The following is a 24,054-nucleotide window of genomic DNA, read 5'->3' on the forward strand; positions in this document are numbered from 1 at the left end:
ACTTTCTGTTTTACTCTCTCTAAAAAGAAAAACAACTTTGGGGGCTTAGGGTTATAGGTATAAAACAATGCATATTTGTGATAAAAGATTTGGAAAAGATTGTGAAATAGAAAACTCACCCATAGTAGTGAGGTATTTATTCTTCTAGTCTTTCCACTCTTCACACGTGCTTGGTTGTGTTTATAAAGTTGTGCCTTAGTGTACACTGCTTTTAGACACTTCTGACACTGTCGGGCTGCCCTCGGCCCCGAGTGTCCGTCTTCCTGCTAGACACTGGTTTTGTAACGTTCCGGGTTCTGTTGTTGTTGTTGAGCTTCATAGACTAAAAATGGCTGTGGCTTTCCTTTCCATTTCTCTGAATCCTAGTGAAAATGGACACTGTCTCCTGTTCATCATCTTTTTGTATCTTTCTCAGTTACCTCTTTATAAGAACACTTTATATGGGATATTAACCTCATCATGTGTCTTACAAATACTGTTTCTCACTTAGTTGTTTTGCTCTGTGAGGTCGGTTGGGGTGTTGGGACGCACTGAACTTTCCCTGTGTCTGTTCTAGCATCTTCATACAGCCTGGAGCAAGAGTCCAGTGGAAATGCTGACCCTGTGGCCAGACGAGCCATCAGCACCCCCGAGAGTAAGTAGCCGGTGGGAGTAGCTGGTCCTCTCCCCTGCGGCCGCTGCCGCCGAAGCTGCGGGGCCGCCCTTGCCGCTGCAGAGTCCTGTCACTGGCGCGGCTCTCGAGGCCCAGCAGCACGGCAGTGCTCTGTGTCAGGTCGGATGTTTCGGGGGATTACAGCAAGTGAGCGTCATCTGTGACAGCAGGGTTGACCCAGCTGGACGTCAGAGCGCGTCCAGGTGATGTGTGAGCCCCGGTCACTGCCCACAGCCGTAAGGGCCTCGTCGACGGACCGAGGCCGGGCAGACCCTCCCAGGACTCGAGGCAGCAGTGCTCGGCCTTCCAGAGCTGACACCTCGCCTGCCTGCCCCACCTCCCAGGTGCTTGCTTTGCTGGCCAGCCCTGCTCTGTAGCTCGCAGATTCTGTCACCGCGCCCTGAGACTCACCCAGGGACAGCGGCACCCCGAGGAGCCCACCGCCAGCCATGCCGGGAGCCTGCGCCTGCTCACTGCCATTCAGGGCTCTTCCCAGTCCTAGTCGTTTGGTTTTTTTTTATCCTCACCAAGGACACCCTTCCATTTTATGTTCAGATAGAGTGGGAGGGAGAGAGAGAGAGAGAAACATTGATGTGAAAGGGACACATCGAGTGGCCGCCACTCTCACGACCAACCAGGGCCGGGGACAAACCGCAACCAAGGCACATGCCCTTAGCGGGAACCGAACCTGGTTCTCTGGACCGCAGGCCGATGCTCCAACCGCCGAGCCAAACTGGCCAGGGCCCTAGTCTTTTTTATTTTATTCTATTTCTTTATTGATTTTAGAGAGAGAGGAAGGGAGAGGGAGAGAGATAGAAACTGCAATGAGAGAGAACATTAACTGGCCGCCTCCTGCATGTCCCCCATTGGGGATCAGGCCCACAACCTGGGCATGTGTCCTGACCAGGAATCGAACCAGCAACCTCTTGGTGCAGGGGTCGATACCCAGCCACTGAGCCACACCGGCCGGGCTAGTCCTTTTCATTCCAAAGGGGAAATGAGTGAGAAGTGCAGTGTATTTTCCCCGTTGCTTTGTTTTATGGCTTCTTAGTATCTCAAAACCCATAAAAACCGTAATTTTGAGAACATTACAGTGTGAAGAAATTCTCGACAACATCTGTGGTGTAGTTTGCACATGTCTCTGCGTGCCCCCCACCTGCTCCCCCATCACCTGCACGCCAGCCATGGGCGGTCCCGTCCAGCGCTGCGCAGGCCCGCTCTGCCCCGACGGCTTGCAGTGACGTGTCCTCCCAGAGCATGCCCTTCCTAGTGACCACTCATCGCCCTTCAGACAAGACCACGTGCCCTCACCTTCTCAGCTCTCACCACACCTACACAAGTCTGTCCTTGCTGTTGGTTTGTGGGCTGCTGTGTTCTCTACCGTGTGCCCGGCCTCGCGGTGTCTGGGGCGGGGTCGTGTGAACAGGTGTGTGGTTGGCTGGATGGCACAGCTGTGACCCGAACTCGGGTTTTCTGAGTCCTGTGTTCCTCCTTTCTCTGTGCTCATCTGGGCATATGTTATGAGGACAGTTCTTGATGACAGTGGAGCTGCCGAGTGTCAGCCATTTGGGTGGTCGTGCTGGGCGCCTGCTGTGCTCTGGGTGCTGGCTTGGTGGTCCTGTTACCTGTGAGGCTGTGATCTCTGAGAACATTTGCCAGGTCATAGGTTATTTTCATCCACGTCTACGTTAGAAGGGAGAGTAATGGATGAATGCAATCCCCCCACCCCTCAGATGACAATTGAGTCATGACAGCTTTTGTCATTAAAAGCAGTGGGTCATTTTGGGGTCCTGTATATTGAACAGGTATAATGTTCTGTATGTTCCTGTTCCTGGCTGGGGGCATTAGGTGCTCTCTTTGGGCAGTTGGGTACCACATGCTGCAGAACGGGACCAGGCATCCCCACTGGCTCTGCACGCCCCACACAGGGCCCAGCTCCCTGGGCCTCACGTGCTGCGTTAATGCTGCTTGAGGCTCGTGTGCAGCAGTCTTTCCTGAAGACAGGGCTGGCTCGCAGGTGTCCCGGGCTCTTTCTCTAGCTCTTGAGTGTAAAATCCCTGGAGATCCCTTCTTATCTGAACAGGAAGACAAGCTTGAAGAAGGATCCTCTGCTAGGTCTCCCTCCTGGGAGACTGTCCCTTTAAAACCACTCCGTTGTGTTTTCTCCGTAGTGTGTAAGTACAGGTTCTGATGACAGCTCTTAGGCAGGGTGACTGTCAGGAGGTGTCCCTGCTCCCCAAGCCGATGGGGACGCAGCCCAGCTCCACTGTTCTGGCTCACCAGTGCTGCTCGGCAGGCACAGAGTGGTTTTGAGAAGTGGAAATGAGAAATGTTCAAAGCTAGATTTCAAAAATCCGTGGGGTGAAGGTTTAGCCAGTGCTTCCTACTGTGACGGGCAGCAGAGGTGCTCTGCCTTTGTTCTAAGGGTGTCCAAGTGTACAGGGCGCTCAGACCTCCTGCATCGGTGCTGTGGGGAGGGTTGGAGACTTGCCACTGATGTCCACAAGCTTCCCAACAGGACGAGGAATGTGTGCGTGGCAAGGGGTTTCAGTTGTAGCACAAAGAGAGCCCTCCTGGGAGCAGGAACGAGCAGAACTGAGCTATGCGAATGGCCGTGTGTCGTCTGTTCACACGGCTTGAGGAGCTCGGGCACAGCACTGCAGATGCACGGACGGGCTTTAAAACGGACCAGAAATGCCTGGCCAGTTTGCTCAGCGGTTAGAGCGTCGGCCCACGGACCAGAGAGTCCCGGGTTCGGTTCCCACTAAGGGCACGTGCCTCGGTTGCAGTTTGTCCCTGGCCCCGTTGGGGCCAGGTGGGTGGCAACCAGTCAATGTCTCTCTCTCTTCCTCCCTCTCTCCCTCCCACTCTATCTGAAGAGAAATGCAAAAATGTCCTTGGGTCAGGATTAAAAAACAAACAAAAAAACAGACAGATCTAATCGGCACTCCGGTCACAGTGTAAGGGGATGTGAGAACTAAGCGACTCACTCACAAGCGTCCTCGCAGAGGGATGGCAGGCGGACGGGCCAGGCTGCCCCGGCCAGGCTGCAGCGGCTCAGGCGGAGTGGGGCGGGCAGAGCAGGAGGGGCCCCGGAGAGGCAGCGCACCCCGGTCCCAGAAGGGAGAACACTTGGGCAGGATGCCCGTGTGGATCCGGATGTGCCGCCGCAGGGCTGCTCAGAGAACAGTGGCCATCACGTGGATACCAGTGACCCGCAGGCAGTGTGTGCAAGTGGCTTTCTTGAAAGTGGCTGGGGCCCGGCTCAGAGGCTGTGATGCTGGGGCTCAGCCGGAGGTGGACTGTTGAGCCCTAAACAGAGCCCTCAGGATGCTGTAGTAGGGCAGTAACCGTACCAGATCCTTAAACTATTTTACCTCTAAGTGACACCGGGATAACAGCTAATAAATTACATAGTTGCTAACACATCTTTAGCACTTACCTTGTGTACCAAGTACTGTTTTGAAGACTTGACGTAGATGATCTCAGTTAATCCTGACACTCCCTGAGGTCAGTACATTTGTGTCCTATTTTAGAGGTAAACCTGGGGTTCTTAGAGTAGTCAACTAGGAAGACGCAGAGTCTGATTCAGAGTGTGTTCCCACACTGCTCTCCTGCCTGCTCGGGGGGACTGGAAGGGGAGGCCGTCAGCGGGAGACCACTGGGACGGACCAGGCTGAGATGAGGGAGGAGGGTGCAGAGGGCGTGGAAGGTGCAGGTGCTGGGACTCAGCTACTGATTAGACGTGGAGAAGGAGCTAACTGCCTGGCATTTCCAGTGTGCTCATCCCGCTCTGATCGGAGGAGCACACAGAAGGGACATGTTGAGGAGTGGAGGGTGGGTGAAGCAACTTCAGGGAACTCACGGGAGGTGCAGGGGGACGGGGGCTCAGCAGGGAGGTATGGGGGGCTCAGGAGGGAGGTGCAGGGGAACAGGGAGGGCTCAGGCGGGAGGTGCAGGGGGACAGGGAGGGCTCAGGAGGGAGGTGCAGGGGGACAGGGAGGGCTCAGCAGGGAGGTGCAGGGGGACAGGGAGGGCTCAGCAGAGAGGTGCAGGGGGACAGGGAGGGCTCAGCAGGGAGGTGCAGGGGGACAGGGAGGGCTCAGCAGGGAGGTGCAGGGGGACAGGGAGGGCTCAGCAGGGAGGTGCAGGGGACAGGCAGGGCTCAGCAGGGAGGTGCAGGGGGACAGGCAGGGCTCAGCAGGGAGGTGCAGGGGGACAGGCAGGGCTCAGCAGGGAGGTGCAGGGGACAGGAGGCTCAGCAGGGAGGTGCAGGGGGACAGGCAGGGCTCAGCAGGGAGGTGCAGGGGGACAGGCAGGGCTCAGCAGGGAGGTGCAGGGGACAGGAGGCTCAGCAGGGAGGTGCAGGGGGACAGGGAGGGCTCAGGAGGGAGGTGCAGGGGGACAGGGAGGGCTCAGCAGGGAGGTGCAGGGGGACAGGGAGGGCTCAGCAGAGAGGTGCAGGGGGACAGGGAGGGCTCAGCAGGGAGGTGCAGGGGGACAGGGAGGGCTCAGCAGGGAGGTGCAGGGGGACAGGGAGGGCTCAGCAGGGAGGTGCAGGGGGACAGGGAGGGCTCAGCAGGGAGGTGCAGGGGGACAGGGAGGGCTCAGCAGGGAGGTGCAGGGGACAGGCAGGGCTCAGCAGGGAGGTGCAGGGGGACAGGCAGGGCTCAGCAGGGAGGTGCAGGGGGACAGGCAGGGCTCAGCAGGGAGGTGCAGGGGACAGGAGGCTCAGCAGGGAGGTGTGACACGGAGCTGGGGGTACTGGCATATAGGCAGCACCTGGACATGGGGCAGGCAGAAAGCCGGAGAGGCAGCCTAGGAGGGGTGTGCGGAGGAGGGAAGTCAGGGCCGTGGATGTGAGGAAGGAGGGAAGGAAGGTGCAGCTTCGTGTCCAGTCCTGCAGTCACTGAGGCCTGACTGACAGGGTTGCTGGATTTGACATAGCCCTGTACTGACCCCGTGACTGACCCTGCTGGGTGACTATCCGCTGTAACCTTGCTGCTTTCCCTTCACTCAGAGACCATCAGCGACGTCACGTTTGAAGCAGGAGTCAGCTACATCGGCACACCGCGGACCCCCTTCCCTGGCAGAGGCAAGTGCCCCTCCTGGCGGGTGCGTGGGCGTCTGGGGCTCTGGGAAATCTGATCTTGTGTGTGTGACTCCCTTTCAGAGAGAACGGAAGCCCAGCATCAAGGAAATGACATTTTATGTTTATCACTGCCTGATAAACCGTAAGTCCAGCAAGAGTTCCTTTGCGGTAGTCTGTGTCCATTTTCTCAGTTCCAGAATGATCGTGTCTCTCCCTCCCCAGGCCTCCGCAGCCTCAGCAGTGGAATGTGAAGTCTCCGGCCAGAAATAAAGACAGCCCAGTCCCCAGCAGGAGGTCGCTCCGAAAGAGCCCCCTGAAAACTGCCAACTGAAGCGGGGCCTGGCCCTGCCTGCGCTCCTGCGGGCTCCTGCGGGTGGGCAGCAGCCCTCACCCCCCGCCCCGACGTGCGCTACGCAGCACCCCAGTGTGTCCTGCTTCCAGCTGGCCAGTCCCTTCCATTTCTCATGAACAAACGTGGTAAAAAACTGTAAATAATAGAAAAATGCCTTAGCTATTTAATGTTTTAACGTTACTCCATCTGAAAGTATCAGGTCCATTCCGATGAGCTACAGGTCCCTAAGGAACACAGCCCAACACATTTGCTTTTTTATCCAACCTCTGTTAGCTGATGGGGATTCTTTATAGTAGATAGTTTCCCTTATGTAATGACAAGGTTTTGATTGTATATTTTTTCTATTCTTATTTATGAACTACACATTTTTTGACAAGTGTGCAGCTTTCTAAGCCAATAATAAAGGTTAAGCATAAATACAGCCTTTAGTATTCTTTTGCAATAGAACGTTTCTATTTTTAGAACAAGGCTTTTATTGGTAGTCATTTTAATTTACATAAAATATTTAACAATAAAACCAAATCTTTCCTGTTAGGTTAATAAAAAAGAAAGACTTTTTCTTTAAGGTTCAGTCCACCTGTCCCCCTGCCTGTGTCCCCAGACAGATACCGTCTGCCTCCTAACAACATGGAAACATGCGTCGTGTCCCTTTCCCTGATGACACTAGCGCTAATCTGAGCTGCTAGTCTGCAAGGACTGCTCCACGAAGAGCGTGGCGTCCGTCTCCGCTGCTGACACCCCAGGTAACCTTAAAACACGTATGTCTGTGTTTTCACCAACCATGACCAGAAATTCATTTGGTTCACTCTTGAATCCAAGTGCTAAAAGCACAGCGTCACTGTGACTGTTTTCGGTATGAACATGGCAGTTGTGTCTGAGGGGTGCAGCTTCGCTGTGACCCACCCACGCTCTCCCACAGGCGACTGTGCAGACAGCCACCAGCAGAGGGAGCCCAGAGCCCCCTGCATGCACCGTGCAGGTGGGCCTCTGTGCTCCCTGAACAGAACAGCAGGCAGAAGGGTAAACCCACAGGGGAGGGAGTAAGAAAGAAATGCTGAGGCGAAGTTGATTTTTTAAAAAGCTTTTATAAATGAGGTTTAACAAAGACCAGTTCAGGGGTGTGTTAGTACAAGTCTGCCATATCTATGCACAGCAACGGCCACGCCGAGGGCCACCGCAGCCCTGTTCAGACCTCAAGCCTTTGGTCACATTCACATTGGAAAACATGAATGTTTCTCTTCTGTCTACATGTTTACAGTAACAGGCAACCACCTCCCAGGCTCCACCCTTCACTTTCCTGCCCTGACCAAGAAGTTCACGTGGCACCGGGTGGGTTTCAGGGCACAGGAAGAGGCGGTAAGGCTGCCCTCTCTCTGACAACCAAGGTCGAGGCTGAGGTGCTGATCCCCAAGAATTAAAGAAAAGGGACGCTATCCCTTTCCACCAGGAAGAGGGAAGGTGAAGGGACAGTCCTAACTCCGAGCATTCAAGACACAGATGCAAACGGGGAGGCAGCACTGAGCAGCTATGGAGACTTGCCACCGCCTCTGCCAGCTTCCCCGTGGCACAGTATTTCACGTGACACAAATGTCAACACAGGTCTCAAGTCTTCGACTTTAAAAACCCTCAAAGTATAAGAAATTACAACAACTGAAATTTAATCTCAAGATGACTATGTTCTATACACAAACTACCCCCTAAGCACACTGGAGCCCGAGGCCTCCGCCTGAGAAGCCCCCGCTCAGCTCGCTGCACGGCACAAGGAGAACATGTCTGCCGGGCGACCTGATCTGAAGAACCAGGGCCCTGGACTGCCCTAACGTCCCCCACAAGAGGGCAGTGTCCGGGGTGGACGGAAACTAAGATCCACATTAGAACACGGCCTTGGATTCAGGCACGGTCCCTTCCCCAGCACCAGGCTGTGGCCCAGGCTGCACAACACTTGGCTGTCAAGTGAGGCGGAACCTGCGGTGTTGGCACTTCCTTCAAGGCAAAGAGGAACAGTGGGATTCGTCGTCTTTAAAAAATATTACACTTGACAGACGATTCAAAACTGCCTTTGGCCCTGGACAGTGTTGTGAACTACACAAATAAGTTAAATAAGTTTAAAACCCAAACAGCAGTAGCTTTTGTTTCGCGAGCCATCCCCAAGCAGAAAGGGCCGTGCTCAGAACCCAGCAGCAGGTGCGGAGTGCACGTCGCGGTGGGGACGTGCCGCCCGCCCCAGGGTTAGGCCAGCACCGCAGACAGGCACCGCCTCAACCCCAGGAGCTGACGAACACGGCGGCACCGTGTCCACAGCTTCCGGGGGCCCGGCCACAGCAGTGCCAGGGAGCTCTGTGTTTCTTTGGAGAGATGACAGACTTGGACATTATTTAACTGGAGTTTTTAAGGGTTTCCTAAGCAACAATGGTCTGATATATCGAGGGCATAATTCTCTTGTGAGAAATGCTAAAGCACTTGTGGGAAGAGGAATGTTCCAGCAATTCCTTGGGGTAAGACACTCTCAATACTGACATTCTCCAATTTAACACAAATAGCTTGGAACTCCTACTGTAAGTTCAACTTTAAAAAAAAAATAGGTTATTCAACATTTTATGACAACATATTTACAGTTTGAATAGAAATTGTCTTTTCAATAACCAAAATACATGTTTAGCAAAATTAGAATGTAAAATTCTATAAAAGAAACACCCATAGAAAAGCAGAATACTTTGTACCATTTCACATTTAGGCTGAGGGGGAGGTTTCCTTAAACACTGAAACCCTCCATGGACAAGCAGGGGTCCTACAGGTAAGGAGGCCCCTACTCCGACAGGCAGTTTACCTTTCTGATTTTGGTTGTTTTTATAAAATGCTGACCCAAAATGTTCTCCAAGATGGACACGACCACAAGATGGACGCCTTTCAGACCTGGCGCAGGACTGAGCCGCTGAGACAGGGTCCTTCCTGAGAAGCCTCTCTCTGGGCGCACTGGATCCAGCTTCTTCACACTGGGATTCCCGCCGCCCCTCGCCACCCCTCGCCACCCCTGGCAGCGTGCGTGCCCCGGCTGACCACAGTGAGAGGCAAAGAAACGGGCTACCCAGGCCCACGGCACCCGGCAGAGCCTGTGGGCAGAGCCTCAGGTCACCCTCACGCTCAGCGGGGAGTCAGCCTGTCCTTGTGACGCCAGCCCGTCTTGAGGGACTTCTTGTACCGGTGTGGCTTGTTAGAAGGTAAGAGGAGGAGCGGTCAACTTTGGCCAGAACAAAGCTGCGCGAGTGTCTGGCTGTGCCCACGTGCGCTGCTCGGAGCTGCTCCACAGCTTCCAGTGAAGAGTCGCGTGTGCTCCAGCCCCACCGAGCCTTCAGATCACAAACGACGACTTGTGTCTGAAGTCGCCCTGCAAGGCCAACAGGAAGTTAGAGCACGGCCATCCTCCACCCACCGAGGGGCCTGGTGGGGTCATGGGGAAGGAAACACGGTGGTGAAGTCAAATGCACCATTTCCCTGAAGGAAAAGTGGCGAAAATCAAAGCGAGCATTCTTAACACGTGACGGCAAAAGCTGCCCTGATGCGTGAATGCATCAGCGTGTGCACACGCTCCTCTGAAGAGCACGGCTCGGGCTCTGGAATGTAACTAGGAAAACCTTTCTCCTAGGGACCCACTTGGTTTCCAAGGAATAATGTCATTTTCCCTGCTGGGAACCCCTTGATTTCTGAGTTCCTGAAATGAACTCTCTGTGTTCCCTCCCTCCATACCTCCTCCTCTGTCCTGATATAGTTCACTCCGTCGGGCCTCCCTGGATTCTTGTAACTGAAACAGAAGCACAGAGCAGTTCAGTGGCTACTGGTTACCATGTTCATGCCCACGTGTCCCCACAAAAGGCAGGCTCACCTCTCCTCGCTCTGCTTGCTGCTGAGGAAGTAGCCGCGCCGGTACGCACAGCAGATGCCCACGGTCGTCAGGACCAGCACGGCAAGGACCACCAGAATCCCGCCGACGATCCCGCCGATGTTCAGGTCGTCTGGTCGCAGGGAGGTGAGGGAGGAGAAGATACACTGTATTTTTATAAAGACCCTGACCCCAGCCAGAAGAACTAAGTGAGGACACGTGGAGACTCCCCTAGAACACGCAGGACCCGGTCCTCCGCTCTCACTTGTGAAAGTACTGAGGTCTCTACAGTTCAGATACTGTTAGACCTGACACTGTAGTGAAAGGGCCTGGTTGGTATAAAAGGTTTAAAAACCCTCTGGCTAAATCCCTGAAAATGTTGTTGATGGAGGAAATGGGTACACTTTAAAAACAGAATTAGGGGCCAGGAGACTTAAAGAAGAGAAATTCCTCATTTTCAGGGTCCCTCTGCTATGGATTACTTGAGGGGAGAGAGCTCGTTTCAAGCAGCAGAAAGCCCGAGGCGAGAGCAGGACCTTCCCCTCACTGGTGCCTGGCCTCGGACAAGCCCCTGGGGAAACCTGACTCCCTGCTCTCATTTCTGGGTAGCGGGCAAAGGTACTCAGTCCGTTCAGGGTATGGCCACGAAGGGCTGTTCCCTTCGTGCACACACACACACACACACAGTGGAACATGCAGGGGCTATAGCAACAAAAGGAAGTTGAGAATTCTCCCTCACGCTGTGTGACAGTTTGCAATATGAGTGTATGTTTAAAAATCAACTGGTAATTTTGGTTTTAAATCTCAATTCCCAAGCTACATCCCTAGAGATTCAAAAGGTCCAGAGCAAAGCCCAGGAATCTTCCTCCTACCCTAGAGGAGTCTCCCAAACTTGACAGACAAGAAGACCCCCTGGATCGATTCCATGTGTGGGGGGTGCAGAATCTGAATCGGAAACCATGCTCCCAAATGATTCTTGCAACGCGCAAGTTTGGAAAACACTGCTCTTCAGGGGGGCTCCACGTGGGAGGTGGGAGGGACACAGAGAGGTCCCCACATGCTTCAGACATGCCCACCTGCCCCCATTCCGGCTCAGCACCTCCCCTTAGCACCAGTACCACGGAGACAGCATCATCACAGAACAGGGCAAATCACTGCGGCTAAAACTTTCAGCTTACTGCAAAGTGGTCACAACTGGATACATTTCTGAAGAGGACACACCTTGCTTTCATCAATGACAAAGTCATGGAGTTTATTAAACAGCTAATAGTGACATTACTAGCCATGCTTCCACCACCAAAGGCGCTGGAAAGTCTGTTCTGAGGGGCTCACATGCTGCACGGACCACTGCGGAGACCGCAGCTGATTCTCAGCTTCCCTTTCAGTGCGCCCAAGTGGGTTCAGGGGACCCACCCATCTAGCTACGGAGTAGAGCAGGGCGGCTGTCTAAGCTGGAGGTCTGACGCGAAACTGACGACGCCCAGTCAGTGCCAGTCCTCAGAGGAACCCTTTCGGGAAGACTCACAGACTTCCATGCGCTGCTCCGCGCACCTGGCCGAGCCCGCGTCGTTGGAAGCGGTGCAGTAGTACCGGCCCGCGTCCTCCTTGTGGACGGCGCTGAACACCTGGGCGGGAGTCACAGGGTGAGACCCAGCGCCGACCGAGGCAGGCCTCTACGGGCAGCCGAGAAGCGCTCGCCCCCACCTGCCCACGTGCTAAGTCCAGAACATGGTGAAATGTCTGTTCCTCTGTTCTGGGTTCCCTTCGGCTTCCAGGTCACTGTCTAGGTTCTTTCCTGGAACCTTGCCTGGCAGCTTCCGAACAACAGAGCCCCTTTGCTAAAGGGAGTATCAAAGCCTAGTACCGTCCAGGATAAGATGCTGAGCTAAACTTTCGCTCAGGAAAGGGGCTGTGATAATGACTGCTCCTCAAGCAGCCCCCAGCCCAGGCCCCACTGCCCAGCCTGGGCCCTGCTCCCAGTGGGGTGCGCGGCCAGAGGCCTGGTGTGGCCTGCTGCCCGGCAGGCTGGCCGCTGTGCACCGCCGGCCTGCGCTCGCCTCCCCGCCCGCCCCTTCCCGCCGAGACTCCTGGATTATTTTGAAACAAATTCCAGACACATTTCATCCACAAGTACTTCAGTATGTGTCCCTAGAACGTACGGAATTTCATCTTAACTACAGTGCCAATGCCGTGCCTAAAGCCATGAGCAGTCCCTTAGCATCAAACTCCAGCCTGAACCAAGTTGCTCTGTCTCACAGGTGCTGTTCAACCTACAGCACCCTTTTCCTGCAGGGCCTCTGACGGGCCGTTAGCACCCACCTGTGAGAGCTACCTTCTGCCTACACCTCCCCTTTCCACTACAGCTTCCCTTGCTCCAGCCCAGACGTTTCCGTCCTCACCTCTCACAGGAGATCTTACCAGAGTGCCTGTTTCAGAGTTTATGACAAAAGAGGAATTCTTAAATCTGGGGTAGGCTCTGGAGTCTTTTGGCAGGGGTTCGTCATTGCGGTACCAGCTGTAGTGAGGCTGCGGGTAGCCCTCCTTCTCCTGGCAGTACAGCGTGGCCGCCTTGCCTACGGGCACTGCCTTGGGTACTGTGCACACCGGCGACACTGGCCTCACTGCAGGAGAAACACAGGTGCTGTTTAAAAGCAGCAACTCAGCTATAGCATTCTCCTGGAAGTTTGCAATAAATCTGCCTCCAGAGCAAGAAAGCCAGCCAAGGGATTCTGCGCCACTGCCGTCCCATGGTCAGGCCCCCAAGCATAACCCCAAGGCCTCCACTCCCTCCCATCTTCCCCCAACTCAAGCAGCCTCAGGGGTCAAAGCCCGCCCCCCATCCACCCCCCCCCCCCGTCATGTGATGCCCTCAGGGATGTGGAGAAGGAAAGACAGTAAGAGTTCATTTTTTTCTATATACACATTCCTGGGGCCTGAAAGAGGGAACATATTTTAACTTGACAGGAGTTTCTACCTTGCACAGTTAATTGAATGACAATCTCATCCATTTCTTTGCGGTCGTTTCGAGCAACCACCTCACAGCGATAAAGAGCTGAGTCTCTTCGGGTCACATTCCAAATCTTCAGTGAAGTTTTCCCCAATAGTTCTGCACGGTGTGCCAAGTCCCCTGTAGAAAGAAGACACCGGGCACTGAGAGGCTCTTTCAAGGTATCGTTGCCACTTGAAGGTTCCTGGGCCAGCATCTGATGCCTCAGCGAGAAGCCTGCAGACTGGCTTCTATCTGTCCCTTTATCACAGCAGTGAGCTCTCTGAGGACACTGAACGCCAGAATAGCACCTGATGTGTCAAAGGACTCATTATGAGAGTCTGATTTTTTGTGTTTGTTTTGTTAATCCTCACCTGAGGATATTTTTCTGTTGATTTTTAGAGAAAGTGGAAAGGAGGGAGAGAAACATCGATGTGAGACAGACACATTGATTGGTTGCCTTCCACTGGACCCCAACTGGGGCTGGGGGTTAAACCTGCAACCCAGGTACGTGCCCTTGACCAGGAATCGAACTGGAGACTCTCTGGTCTGCGGGCTGATGCTCTAACCACTGAACGACTGGCCAAGGCCATAAGCATCTGCTTTTAAAGCATGGACCTCATTTCCTTCTCATCATTCTCAGCAGGGATTCCCAACTGAAACAAAACAAAAAACAAACGACATTAAGTAACCCGACCTTTCCACAAATGGTGTGGGGACAACTGGAATCCACGTGCAAAGAATGAAGTTGGGATCCTACCTCACACCACAGACATCAAAAACCTTACTGAAGAGCTCAGACAATGAAACTCTTAGGAAAAAAAAAGTTGTTATGACCTTAGGCTAGACCGTGACTTCTCAGATGTGACACCAAAAGAGCAGCACAGTCACCGTCACCTTCACTGGGCTGTCATAGAAATTAAAAACTTCTGTGCTTCAGAGGACACAAGCCAGTGAAAACAATGTCCTGAGTGGGAGAAAACATTTGCAAATCATGTATCTGACAAAGGACCAGTGTCCAGAATACAGCACACCTTGAAGACCACCGCAATAAAGCAAGTCACACAACAAAGCAAGTCGTAATCCTTTTGTTGGGAGAGGGTCTTGCCTTCAATTTGTAAAAAAAAAAGCAACGTCTGTGAAGCGCAACAAGGTGAAGCAGAATAAAACAAGGCGCCTGTATCTAAAGAATTTGCAACTTAACAATAAATAGACAAATAACCTAATCAAAATGGACAAAGGATTTGAATAGACATTTTCAGAAGATCTACAAATGGCAGCAAGCACATGAAGACACAGTATCTTCAGTCATCAGGGAAATGTAAATCAAAACCACAATGAGACATCACACCCGCCAGGATGGCCAGAAGCAAGAAGATGGATTGGATCATGTAAGAACATGTGAACAAAAACCCGGAAGGATGTTTCTGGTCTAGTCCTGTGTTGAGGCAGAGAAAAGACCACACAGATTCAAGTGTTCCTCCAGCCCTCGCATTCTGTGTGATAAATACTTTCCAATCCTGCAGGCTAAGAGTAAGGTGTTTAATTCCCAGAAATAGGATTTTAAAAAAAATTCCCATTTGGTTTCTCATCACGAAGAGCCTGAGTTGCCAGAGAAAACTGCTTTGTTTCCTGAGAATAACATTTCTCTCTTCAAAAATAGGAGGTGGGGGAAGATATTGGTGGGAAAACAAAACCATTTTGTTGTTGTTAATCCTCACCCAAGGATATTTTTCCATTGCTTTTTAGACAGAGTGGAAGGGAGGGAGGGAGGGAGGAAGGGAGAAACATCAATGTGAGAGAGACACTGCCCACATGTGCCCCAACTAGGCCGGGGATCGAACCTGCAACCCAGGTACATGCCCATGACCAGGAATTGAACCCGTGACCCTTCGATGCTCTAACCACTCAGTGGTTAGTCTGATGCTCTAACCACTGGGAAACACCAGCCAGGGCCAAAACTATTTTTCAGAGCCTACAACTCCAGATGATACTGAGAATCCAAAGCAGAAAGACCATGACCTTAGGGTGTTTCCACAAAATCTCCTTCCCATCTCTGAAACCTCAACTACCGACTTCCCGGAGAACAGGAAGTCACCCACTTACAACTTACCTGCTTTGACCGCATGTTTACTCCTTCCCCCTTCAGACTGATGGCATGTCCCGCCTCCTGGGGTCCCTTCCTCTCCTCCCGCATCATGGTAACCGCCTGCGATTCCTCCCTTCCATCTCTACACTGCCTGGACCGCAGCCCAGGCCCCACTGCTCCCTCCTGGATTTGACAAGAACTCAGAACTGGTGCCCCTGCTCCACGTTTCCCGCCTCCAATCTCTTCTCTACAAAGCGGCCAATTCAGTCATTCTGGGGCCTGAATGTAATGTCACTTCCCTCCTCAAATCGTTCAGTGGCCCCTCAGGGTCTGTCCCGTCTTGCCTGGCATTCACGGCTTCCTGTCTGGCCCTGGCACCCTCCACCTTCACCTGGGGTCCTTCCCCTCCTCCTTTCCTATGCCCTGTGATGGCGCAGCCCTTGCAGTGTCTGCTAAGCCAAGCTGCCATGTGCTGCTCCGCTTCTCTCACATTCCTTCCTGCCCAACACCTTTCTCCACGCCACGCCGCACCCTCCTGCTTGGCTATCGGCCTTCTTCACCTCTGCCTGGAGGTTACCTCTGGGAAGCTTCTGTGACTACCTGGACTGCCCCACTCAGGCAGCCTGAGCGCCTTATGCTAACCTTGATTCTGACACAGAATAACCCCTGCTAACCGGTCTAGCAAATGCTTTCTCAGTGCGGTGCGTGCTCATCAGATTCCTGTCTCCTTGCGGTCCCATGGTCCTTCCAGTTAACTCATTTAACTTATGTCCTAATGCCCTAGATCACGATAAAAAGATGGCCCAGGAAAATGTTCACTCTGACACTTCATAAAGATATTTTGCAGAGAGAGTAAAATCCTAACTAATAAATTGGTACGTGTGGAAGCTGGGTGACAGGGTCAAGGAGGTTCAATATGCTATTCTTATCACCTTTATGTTTGAATTTTCCATAAATAAAGCAAAACAAAAAGACCAATCCGGCTACAGATGCAGGGCCAGTCAGGAAAGCAAGTCTCCGGCCATGAGGCGTGCCTGGGCCCGGAGCACAAAGGAGAGGACTACAGGACCATACCCTGTATTTTGTTGTCAAAAAACACATATGAGGTTTGAGCATCTTTAATTTTCTTCCATTCAATCCTGGGGTTATTTGTCTGTGAGTCTGTGATGACACAGGACAGCACGGCACCTAGTGAGCAAAGAGAAAAAGGAGCTGTCAGTGAAAGCGGAACAGCTCGGGTCACCAGCCCGGCCGCAAGCCGTCCGGAGTCCGGAGTCCTGCGTGCAGCTCAACAACCCAGCCATCTCCAGGCTCCCACAGACGTTAAGCAACGGTTAACTTCAGCCAGAACAATGAGAGATGATGAGCAAGAACCTTAACCACACAGTAGAAATTCTCCTTAGTTCTCCGCTTGTAATAGAAATGTCCATGTTGTGTAAGCACAAAGCCAGGGCAGGCTGGAGCCATTATCAAACTGCAGTGCCCTCTGTGGCCTCACGCACACCCCGCCTCACTGACACTCTTGCACTCCCACCTGCACATCGCTCCGGTACTACATGTATGTGCGTTTGCCCTGAGTTGGCTGCAAGACTGCGAATGTCCACTAGATGGTGCCCATTCTCCCAATGCTCAGTCTCCCTCATACTTACTTTCAAACTCCTGTACCACTGGGTTTTGGTTACTGGATTTGAGATTCACAGCCCCTATCAAGCAGCCTGAAGGAGAAAAAAAAAAAGGTAAAATCAGCACATTGTGGCTCTAAAACAGCAAAGACTGAGGTCAGACTCTTCCCTTCTTTATTGGAAGGAAGAGAAAATACTATATTCCAAAACAAAGACACGCAGACACAGCAGGCTGACTGCTTTCTCAGTGTGGCCTTCACAGCAAGAAGCCAAGAGAAAGAGAAGGGCTCTGAGGAGTCACTGTCCCCTCAGTCCCAGAATGTAGCCCCCCGCGAGCTCTAAAGGCTTTTCCTCTAAGAATTTCCTTCTTGCTTAGAATCACTGTTAATCCTTTTGACATGTATCATCCAGATCTAAACGAGCCACCTTGTCACCCTCCCTCCTGCCTCCCCTCCCCTCCAGGCTTCTCATCCGTGGACCGACACCGTCCAAACTCCTGGCCTGGCACGTCGTCAACACCTCTGCTTACAGTCACCAACCAACTAGGAGACCACTTCCTGCACTAGCCACGTATCTAACCCAGAGGCTCCTACCCATCAGGAAGTCTCATCAGCCTTTGGTAAAGTGGGAAATATGATAACATGGTGGTTTTCCTAAAGCGAAGCTAAATGACGCTGTTCATGGAATTGAGATGCGCTATTTGCATGGTGTCCCTTCCAGAACCCAGCCGGCTCTCGTGTTTCAACATAGAAACCATTTTTCTTGGTCTCAAAATGTCTTCATCAATTTTCTTGGAGAGCAGATCGAGTAGGTACACTGATCGCCTACAAAGTGTCATTCTTCAGCTACTTGGCCCCTAGGAAAATATGCCATCCCCAAAGAACTTTCATACATAAAACCCTTAAAAAGGTCTATGGATCTTAACTGACTATATCAGATAAAGAAAATATACAGAAAGACTTCTCCTCTCAGTTGCTTTCGAACTCCTTTTACAGGAGGTGGACTGCAGTTCACAACAATCTATTCTTCTCCTTTTTATTTTATTTATTTTTTTATTCTCACCCGAGGACATTTTTCCATTTTTTGTTCAGATAGAGCGGGAGGGAGAGAGAGGAAGAGAGAGAGAGAGAAACATTGATGTGAAGGGACACATCGAGTGGCTGCCACCCACACGACCAACCAGGGCCGGGGACAAACTGCAACCGAGGTATGTGCCCTTAGCGGGAACCGAACCCGGGTCTCTCTGCACCGCAGGCCAACGCTCCAACCGCTGAGCCAAACCGGCCAGGGCTATTCTTCTCCTTTTTAAAATTATCTTTTATGGTCCAGCTACATGCATACATTCCAATATATATTTTGATTCATTCTTATTTAGTAAGATTTCAATAATTATAAAAGCCTTGAAAAATCAAATAAAAGGAGTAAATATCAAAACTATAATGTACCTGAGTTGCTATTAGTTTCTAAAACACTTCTCCAAAAGGTTATAGAACGAGCGTAAGTTAAGGTAATATTTTGTTTTGGTTAGCCATGAGCTATCCCTTTGGGAGGCAAGAAACCCCATGCCTGTATAGCAGTTCCTATTTCTCCCTCAATCTGAGTGCCCCCTGTAGCCCACTAATAGTAAAAATATCGCAAGTTCCTTCTGAGGAAAGTGACACAGACACACAGGGTGACCACTGTGCTTCAGATGATGAGGCACCAAAGCTCTGGTTTAAAGGACCAGGGATCCGCCTCTGAGCCAAAAGTTATCAAAGGGGAACTTTGCCCAACTGGACAGTAACTAGCAACCCGATCTAATCCTTTCTTTTAAGTATGAAGCTAAGAGAATGAATTAAGAGAGTTTCTATAGTCACAGAGAAACAGGGGTGGAGTACAGAGAGAAGCTGACCCATCAACATGGTGGAAACCCTCGAGTTGGTAACGTGAACTTGAGGACAAAAGACCACAAAAGTCATTCAAGTGTCTGCAACAGTGCTGAATTTCAAGGCCAACTAAGATACATTCTTTACAATAAATATCCAAGGTTAACTAAGCTAAAGTAACACAGCCCCAGATACTGAAAATACTCCTCTCTCATCCCTCTACTCCACAGCTGAGGGGAATGCTGCTGCCCACCCCTTTCCTGCCCCACCACCTGGGGTAAGTTTCACAGGCAGCTGCATGCCAGTCTTAGAAGACAATTATCCCCCAAAGATCCAAGAATAAAGGACCACAACAAGCAAGTGAAGTTGTAGCTTAAGTGGTCACTTACAACAGCTGGGTCCTTGGTCTGGTGAGTCCCAAGCTGAGAGTCCTTCTTTGGAACTCTAATTCTTTTCCCACACAGGCATGCCTCAGAGATATTGCGGGTTCAGCTCCAGAACACCACAATAAAGCCAATATTGCAATAAAGCAAATCACATGAATTCTGTTTTCCAGTGCATATAAAAGTCATGTTTATACTGTAGTCTCTTAAGTGTGCAATAGCATTGTGCCTAAAAAAAATACATACTTTATGTAAATATAACTTTTTAAAAATATGTTCTATTGATTTTCAGAGAGAGGGGAAGGGAGTGGGAGAGAGAGAGAAACAGTGATGTGAGAGAGAACATTGACTGGCCACCTCCTGCATGCCCCCCACTGGGGATCAGGCCCACAACCTGGGTATGTGCCCCGACCGGGAATTTAACCAGTGACCTCTTGGTGCATGGGTCAATGCTCAACCACTAAGCCGCACCGGCCAGATAAAACATACATACTTTAATTAGTAAACACGTTACTGCTAAAGAATGCTATCATCGCCCTGCTGGTTTGGCTCAGCGGTTAGAGTGTCCGCCTGTGGTCCAGAGAGACCCGGGTTCAGTTCCCGCTAAGGGCATGTACCTCGGTTGCAGTTTGGCCCTGGCCCTGGTTGGTCGTGTGGGTGGCAGCCACTCGATGTGTCCCTTTCACGTCGATGTTTCTCTCTCTCTTCTTCTCTCTCCCTCCCGCTTTATCTGAATAAAAAATGGAAAAATGTCCTCACATGAGGATAAAAAAAAAAAGCAAATTCTCATCCACTGAAGTTTGATCATGAGATTGCAATAATTCAGTCACATCAGCTCTACTTCTACTTCTATTTCCCCCACCTCTGCAGTTACGGCTCCACTGCAGCCTGGAACCCCTCAACATCATCCATGAGGGCTGGGATCAACTTCTTCCCAACTCCTGTTGATGCTGGTATTTTGACATCTTCCCAGGAATCATAAATGTTCCTAATGGCATCCAGAATCGTGGATCCTTTCTAGAAGGTTTTCAGTGTACTCTGCCCAGATCCACCAGAGGAATCACCGTCTATGGCAGCTACAGCCTTATGACATGTATTTCCTGAATATAAGACCTGAGAGTCAGAATTACTCCTCGTTACATGGGCTGCAGAATGGGTGTTGTGTCAGCAGGCACAAAACAACATTACTCTCCCTGTACATCTCCATCAGAGCTCTTGGGTGACCAGGCGCACTGCCAATGAGCAGGAACATTTTGAAGGGCATCTTTGTTTTCTGAGCAATATGTTTCAGAAAAGGGCTTAAAATATTCAGACAACCAAGTTGCAAACAAATGCTGTCATCCAGGCTTTGTTGTCCATTTACAGACATAGGCAGAGTAGGTTTAGCATAATTCTTAAGGGCCCCAGAGTATTTAGATTGGTAACTGACTGCTGGCTTCAACTGAAAGTCACCAGCTGCACTAGCCCCCAACAGGAGAGTCAGCCTGTCCTTCAGAGCTTTGAAACCGGCACTGACTTCCCCTCTCCAGCTACGAAAGTCCTAGATGGCATCTTCTTCAATCTAAGGGTATTTCATCTACATTAAAAATCTGTTTAGACACCTTCATTAATTAGCTTAACTACATCTTCTGGGCAACCTGCTGCAACTTCTACATCAGCATATGCTGCTTCACCTTGCACTTTTATACTATGGAGACAGTTTCTTTCCTTAAACTTCATGAACCAATGTGGGCTAGCTTCAAACCTTTCTTCTGCAGCCTTCAGAAAACTGAAGAATGTTAGGGCCTTGCTCTGGATTAGGCTTTGGCTTAAGGGAATGTTGTAGCTGGTTTGATCTTCTATCCAGACCACTAAAACTTTCTCCATATCAGCAATAAGACTGTTTGCTTTCTTATCATTTGCGAGTTCACTGCAGTAACACTTTAATTTCCCTCAAGAACTTTTCCTTTGCATTTACAGCCTTGCTAACTGTTTGGTACAAGAGCCCAGCTTTCAGCCTATCTCAGTTTTCAACATGCCTTCCTCACTAAGCTTAATCATTTCTAGCTAATGATTTATAGTGAGAGACATGTGACGCTCCCTTTCACTTGAACAGTTGGAGATCATTGTAGGGTTATTAATTGGACCAATTTTAATATTGTTGTATTTTAGGGAGTTAGGGAGGCCCAAGGAAACAGAGAGAGATGGAAAGGTCTGGTTGGTAAAGACACAAACAATATTTATCGATTAAGTTTGTTATTTTATATGGGCAACCCCAAAACAATTACAATAGTAACATCAAAGATCACTGTCACAGATGACCCTAACAAATATAAAATGAGAACATCTGAAATATTGTCAAAATTACCAAAATTTGTGACACAGGGACACAAAATGAGCAAATGCTGTTGGAAAAGTGGCACCGATAGACTTCCTCAAAACAGGGTGGGTGGCCGCAAACCTTCAATTGTTATTAAAAAACACAATAGCTGTGAAACAATAAACTAAGGTATGCCTGTAATGCCTTATTTTGGCCATCCCCAATAAATCAGGACTCCACTTTAAAATAATTTTATCACTCAGGAATGTTACATAAAGGAAAATATGCAGCAGGTGACTTTGAGATTGGCTTTTTTCATTGGTGCACAAGGCCCTTTAGATCCATCCAACTTGTGCATAACAATAGTTCAGCCCTTTCTATTGCTGAGTATGGATGTACCATGGTTTGTTTCTCCATTCTGCTCTTTCCCCATTCAACGAGCTTGGCCCTGTTTTCTGTCCACTGGTCCATATGTCTGCCTTTATGCCAGTACCACACTGTTTTGATTACTGTTGCTTTGTAGTAAGTTTTGCTATCAGGAAATGTGAGTCTTCCAACCTCTTTTTCAAGTTGATGTTGGCTATTTAAGGTCCTTTAAGATTCCATATCAATTTTAGGATATGTTTTTCTATTTCAGAAAAAAAACATCATTGGGATTTTCATAGAGAATGCATTAAACCTGTAGATTGCTTCAGGTAGGGTTACCAACATTAAATTTTATATGGGATATCTTCCACTTATTTGTATCTTAATTTCTTTCACTATTGTTTTAGTTTTCAGTGTACAAGTCTTTCACTTTGATTAAATGTATTCCTAAGTATTTTATTCTTTTTGATGCTACTGTAAAGAGGATTGTTTTCCTAATTTCCTTTTGATTGCTCATTATTAGTGTGTGGAAATGCAACTGATTTTTTGTATGTTGGTTTTGTTTTCTGTTTTGTTTCCCCCATTATTAACAGGCTTTGTTTTGATGTAATATTTAGGGTTTTCTACATATAAGGTCATGTCATCTATAAATAGAGATCATTTTACTTCTTCCTTTCTTATAGCTTTTATTTCTTTTTGTTGACTACTTGCTCTGGGTAGAAATACTAATACTATTAGCATAGAAGTGGTATCCTTGTCTTGCTCCTGATCTTCAGGGAAAACTGTTTAGTCTTTCCCTATTAATAATAGCATTATAGTCATGCACAACTTAATGATGGGGATATGTTCTGAGAAACACATCATTAGGTGATTTCATCATTGTGCAAACATCCTAGGGTGTACTGACATAAACCTAGATGGTCTAGCCTACTACACACCTAGGCTATATGGTATAGCCCATGGCTCCCAGGCTACAAACCTGTACAGCATGTTACTGCACTGAATACTGTAGGCAACTGTAACACAATGGTAAGTATTTGTGTATCTAAACCTATCTAAGTATAGAAAATGTACAGTAAAAGTACAGTATAAAAGATTAAAAATGGTGCACCTGTATAAGACACGTACCATGAATGAAGCTTGCAGGACTAGAAGTTGCTCTGGCTGAGTCAGTGAGTCAGTTCTGAGTAAATATGAAGTCCTAGAATATTACTGTACCCTACTGTAGACTTTATAAACACTGTACACTGAGGCTACACTAAACTTATAAAATAACATGAGACTAAATCAAGCATGACATGATATAATCAAGAGACAGTACACACACGATGTATGAGGCTGCTGGTGGCATAACACGGCACACGGTTTTATAAAAATACACTCTAAAATAAATGTATAGTACAGTAAATACTGTACTTATTATAATTATCAGGTAAATATGTACTGAATATAATTGTGTATGCTACTTTTACTCGACAGGCTGCACAATAGGTTTATTTACACTGGTATGAAAACAAACACTTGAGTAAAGTGTTATGCTACGATGTTATGACCACTGCAACATCACCAGGCAATAGGAATCTTTCAGATACATTATAATCCCATCACACAAGTGATCCACTGTTGACCAAAATATCGTTATGTAGCACGACTGTGGCTGTGGGTTTTTAATATATGGCCTTTATCATGTTAACAAAGTTCTGTTCTTGTCCTAGTTTACTGAGCATTTTTATTATGACAGCATGTTGTTTTTGTCAAATGCTTTTTCTGCATCAATTGAGATGGTCATGTCATTCTTTTCTTTCATTCTATTAATGTGCTATATCACTCAACTGATTTACATATGTTAAACTATGCTTGCATTCTGAGAACAAATCCCATTTATTCATGGCATATAATCCTTTTAATATGTTGTGGAATTCAGTATGCTAGTATTTCTTGGAATATTTTTGCATCAATATTAAGAAATATTGCTCTGTGGTTTTCTTGTAACATCTTTGTCTGCTCTTAACATCAGGGTAATGCTGGCCTTATAGAATGTGTCAGAAAGTATTTCCTCCTTTTCAATTTTCTGTAAGAATTTGAGAAGGATTGGTGCTAATTCTTTAAATGTTTAAAACCATGTGGTCCAAAATTTTCTGCTTTTGATTACTAATTCAGTCTCCTTACAAGTTGTAGGTTTACTCAGATTTTCTTTCTTTTTTATTTTTTTTAATCCTCACCTGAGGACATTTTTCCATTTTTTGTTCAGGTAGAGTGGGAGGAAGAGAGAGGAAGAGAGAGAGAGAAAAACACCGACGTGAAACAGACATATCGAGTGGCTGCTACCTGCACAACCAACCAGGGCCAGGGACAAACTGCAACCGAGGTACGTGCCCTTGGCGGGAACCAAAACCGAGTCTCTCTGGACCACAGGCCGACGGCTCTAACCACTGAGCAAAACCGGCCAGGGCAGATTTTCTATTTCTTAA

At 49.4% G+C, this 24,054-nt stretch overlaps 2 protein-coding genes and 1 long non-coding RNA gene across 3 annotated transcripts in view; 2 read left to right on the forward strand and 1 right to left on the reverse strand.

The window, feature by feature from the left end:
- The window catches only part of NCAPD3 (non-SMC condensin II complex subunit D3), a 70,183-nt gene extending 64,093 nt beyond the window's left edge, over positions 1 to 6,090 (forward strand). The window contains exons 32-35 of the mRNA XM_036276376.1: positions 557 to 634; positions 5,673 to 5,747; positions 5,826 to 5,886; positions 5,967 to 6,090. Coding sequence (XP_036132269.1) covers positions 557 to 634; positions 5,673 to 5,747; positions 5,826 to 5,886; positions 5,967 to 6,075 — 323 coding nt within the window. The 3' untranslated portion in view covers positions 6,076 to 6,090. The remainder of the gene's footprint in view (positions 1 to 556; positions 635 to 5,672; positions 5,748 to 5,825; positions 5,887 to 5,966) is intronic.
- A 611-nt stretch (positions 6,091 to 6,701) lies between these two features.
- On the forward strand, positions 6,702 to 23,882 carry LOC118639829. The gene is made up of 4 exons (XR_004961301.1): positions 6,702 to 6,839; positions 17,133 to 17,289; positions 21,855 to 21,912; positions 23,835 to 23,882. It is a non-coding gene; the product is annotated as an uncharacterized LOC118639829 (long non-coding RNA).
- The window catches only part of JAM3 (junctional adhesion molecule 3), a 75,946-nt gene continuing 59,061 nt past the window's right edge, over positions 7,170 to 24,054 (reverse strand). Inside the window, exons 2-9 of the mRNA XM_036276377.1 lie at positions 16,698 to 16,763; positions 16,123 to 16,236; positions 12,948 to 13,100; positions 12,392 to 12,594; positions 11,499 to 11,598; positions 9,977 to 10,106; positions 9,841 to 9,895; positions 7,170 to 9,481 (exon numbers count right to left, since the gene is read on the reverse strand). Coding sequence (XP_036132270.1) covers positions 9,446 to 9,481; positions 9,841 to 9,895; positions 9,977 to 10,106; positions 11,499 to 11,598; positions 12,392 to 12,594; positions 12,948 to 13,100; positions 16,123 to 16,236; positions 16,698 to 16,763 — 857 coding nt within the window. The 3' untranslated portion in view covers positions 7,170 to 9,445. The remainder of the gene's footprint in view (positions 9,482 to 9,840; positions 9,896 to 9,976; positions 10,107 to 11,498; positions 11,599 to 12,391; positions 12,595 to 12,947; positions 13,101 to 16,122; positions 16,237 to 16,697; positions 16,764 to 24,054) is intronic.

Source organism: Molossus molossus, unplaced genomic scaffold (assembly GCF_014108415.1).
Source record: "Molossus molossus isolate mMolMol1 unplaced genomic scaffold, mMolMol1.p scaffold_m16_p_22, whole genome shotgun sequence".
Lineage (NCBI taxonomy): Eukaryota > Metazoa > Chordata > Mammalia > Chiroptera > Molossidae > Molossus > Molossus molossus.